Source organism: Sphaeroforma arctica, assembly GCF_001186125.1.
Source record: "Sphaeroforma arctica JP610 unplaced genomic scaffold supercont1.8096, whole genome shotgun sequence".
Lineage (NCBI taxonomy): Eukaryota > Ichthyosporea > Ichthyophonida > Sphaeroforma > Sphaeroforma arctica.
Genome location: NW_014032462.1, coordinates 1 through 1,296, shown reverse-complemented (window position 1 = coordinate 1,296; position 1,296 = coordinate 1). Strand labels below are relative to the sequence as shown.

The 1,296-nt window shown below is 41.9% G+C and overlaps 1 protein-coding gene across 1 annotated transcript; it reads left to right on the top strand.

Annotated features, from left to right (window-relative positions):
- Positions 1-906: 906 nt before the first annotated feature.
- Positions 907-1,208, top strand: SARC_16447 (hypothetical protein; the record flags this gene model as incomplete). Its single annotated transcript, XM_014289448.1, has 2 exons — positions 907-982; positions 1,072-1,208. Coding segments are annotated over 2 exons (213 nt in total), but the record flags the coding sequence as incomplete, so codon positions are not given.
- Between the last annotated feature and the right edge of the window lie 88 nt (positions 1,209-1,296).

The window sequence follows — 1,296 nt, the reverse complement described above, 5'->3', positions numbered from 1 at the left end:
GTATGTATGTAGTATATATATTATTTATATTCATATGTATGCGTGTGTGAGTATATATATATATATAAATATATATATGTGTGTGTGTGTGTTTGTGTGTGTGTGTGTGTGCGTGCGTGCGCGTACGTGTGTATATATATATACATATATATGGTGGGTGTCTGTCTCTGTCTTTGTCTCTGTCTCTGTCTCTGTGTGTATGTGAATGTTATAGTATCTTGGTCACCACCTGACTATATGTAGATTTTGTAGGACAGCGTATGCGTAGTAATCTATTGATATGTACCCTCGTGCAGGGATCTGCGTGTGTAGACTTTCGCATATTACTTCGTGTCGTTTGCAGACTCATTGCGCCCGTACGATCATCAATATCACCCCGTATACCTATTTGTCCACCCATATCACCTTCTTAATGTTGAATATGGCTCTCATTTTCGTTTTATTGCATCACGCAGCGCCCCAACAGTACCCAAGCATGTGCAGGTTATCCAAGAAATCCTTGCCGCGAGTGGTGTGAACAGCTACGAGCCTCGGGTGGTTAATCAATTGCTGGAGTTCACTTACCGTACGTGCGAATTCAGATTGCTGAGTGTATTCTGTGCGATGGTTGCTTGTCTGGTGCGTGTCAAATGTGTGCCTGGAAAGGCTTCCGGTTATGAACGGTCGGTGGCGAGTAGTATTGGCTAGCCAATGACTTGACACCAAGCTATTGGGGATTTACATTTGATTGGCCAGAATCTATCTGCAATGTCTTTACCTTATATGAGTGCTATTCTTCGTGCTGTCTTTGTTGTACCATCACTATGATATACGTACCGTGCTTTGTTTTAATTAATTGTGTGTAGTTTACACTGCAGCCAGTGCATGTATGCGAGCAACTGCACAGAACACCAGCCCCATATAAAAATGCGCACCAATTCCTTGTTAACACACCACTTTGACTGCATTTCGACGTTCCTATTACTTGTCCCATGCATCCAAGGTAAGGTTAGAAATATACTGGAAACTGACAGTCCTCAAAACTTCTACGACATACTTCCACCGACACTCTCATGCGCATTTCATGCTTAGGCTACGTGTCAGAAGTCTTGGAAAACGCCAAAGTCTACTCAGAGCATGCGAGTAAAAACAAGGTTGATGTGGATGATGTACGATTGGCTATTCAATCCAAAGTCAACTTTTCCTTTACCGGGCCACCGCCTAGAGAGGTAAGCGAGACTCTATCTGCCACGTGTATATACATGTGTATTTATATGTATGAAAATGTATATACGGATTTATATAAGACTATTTTGA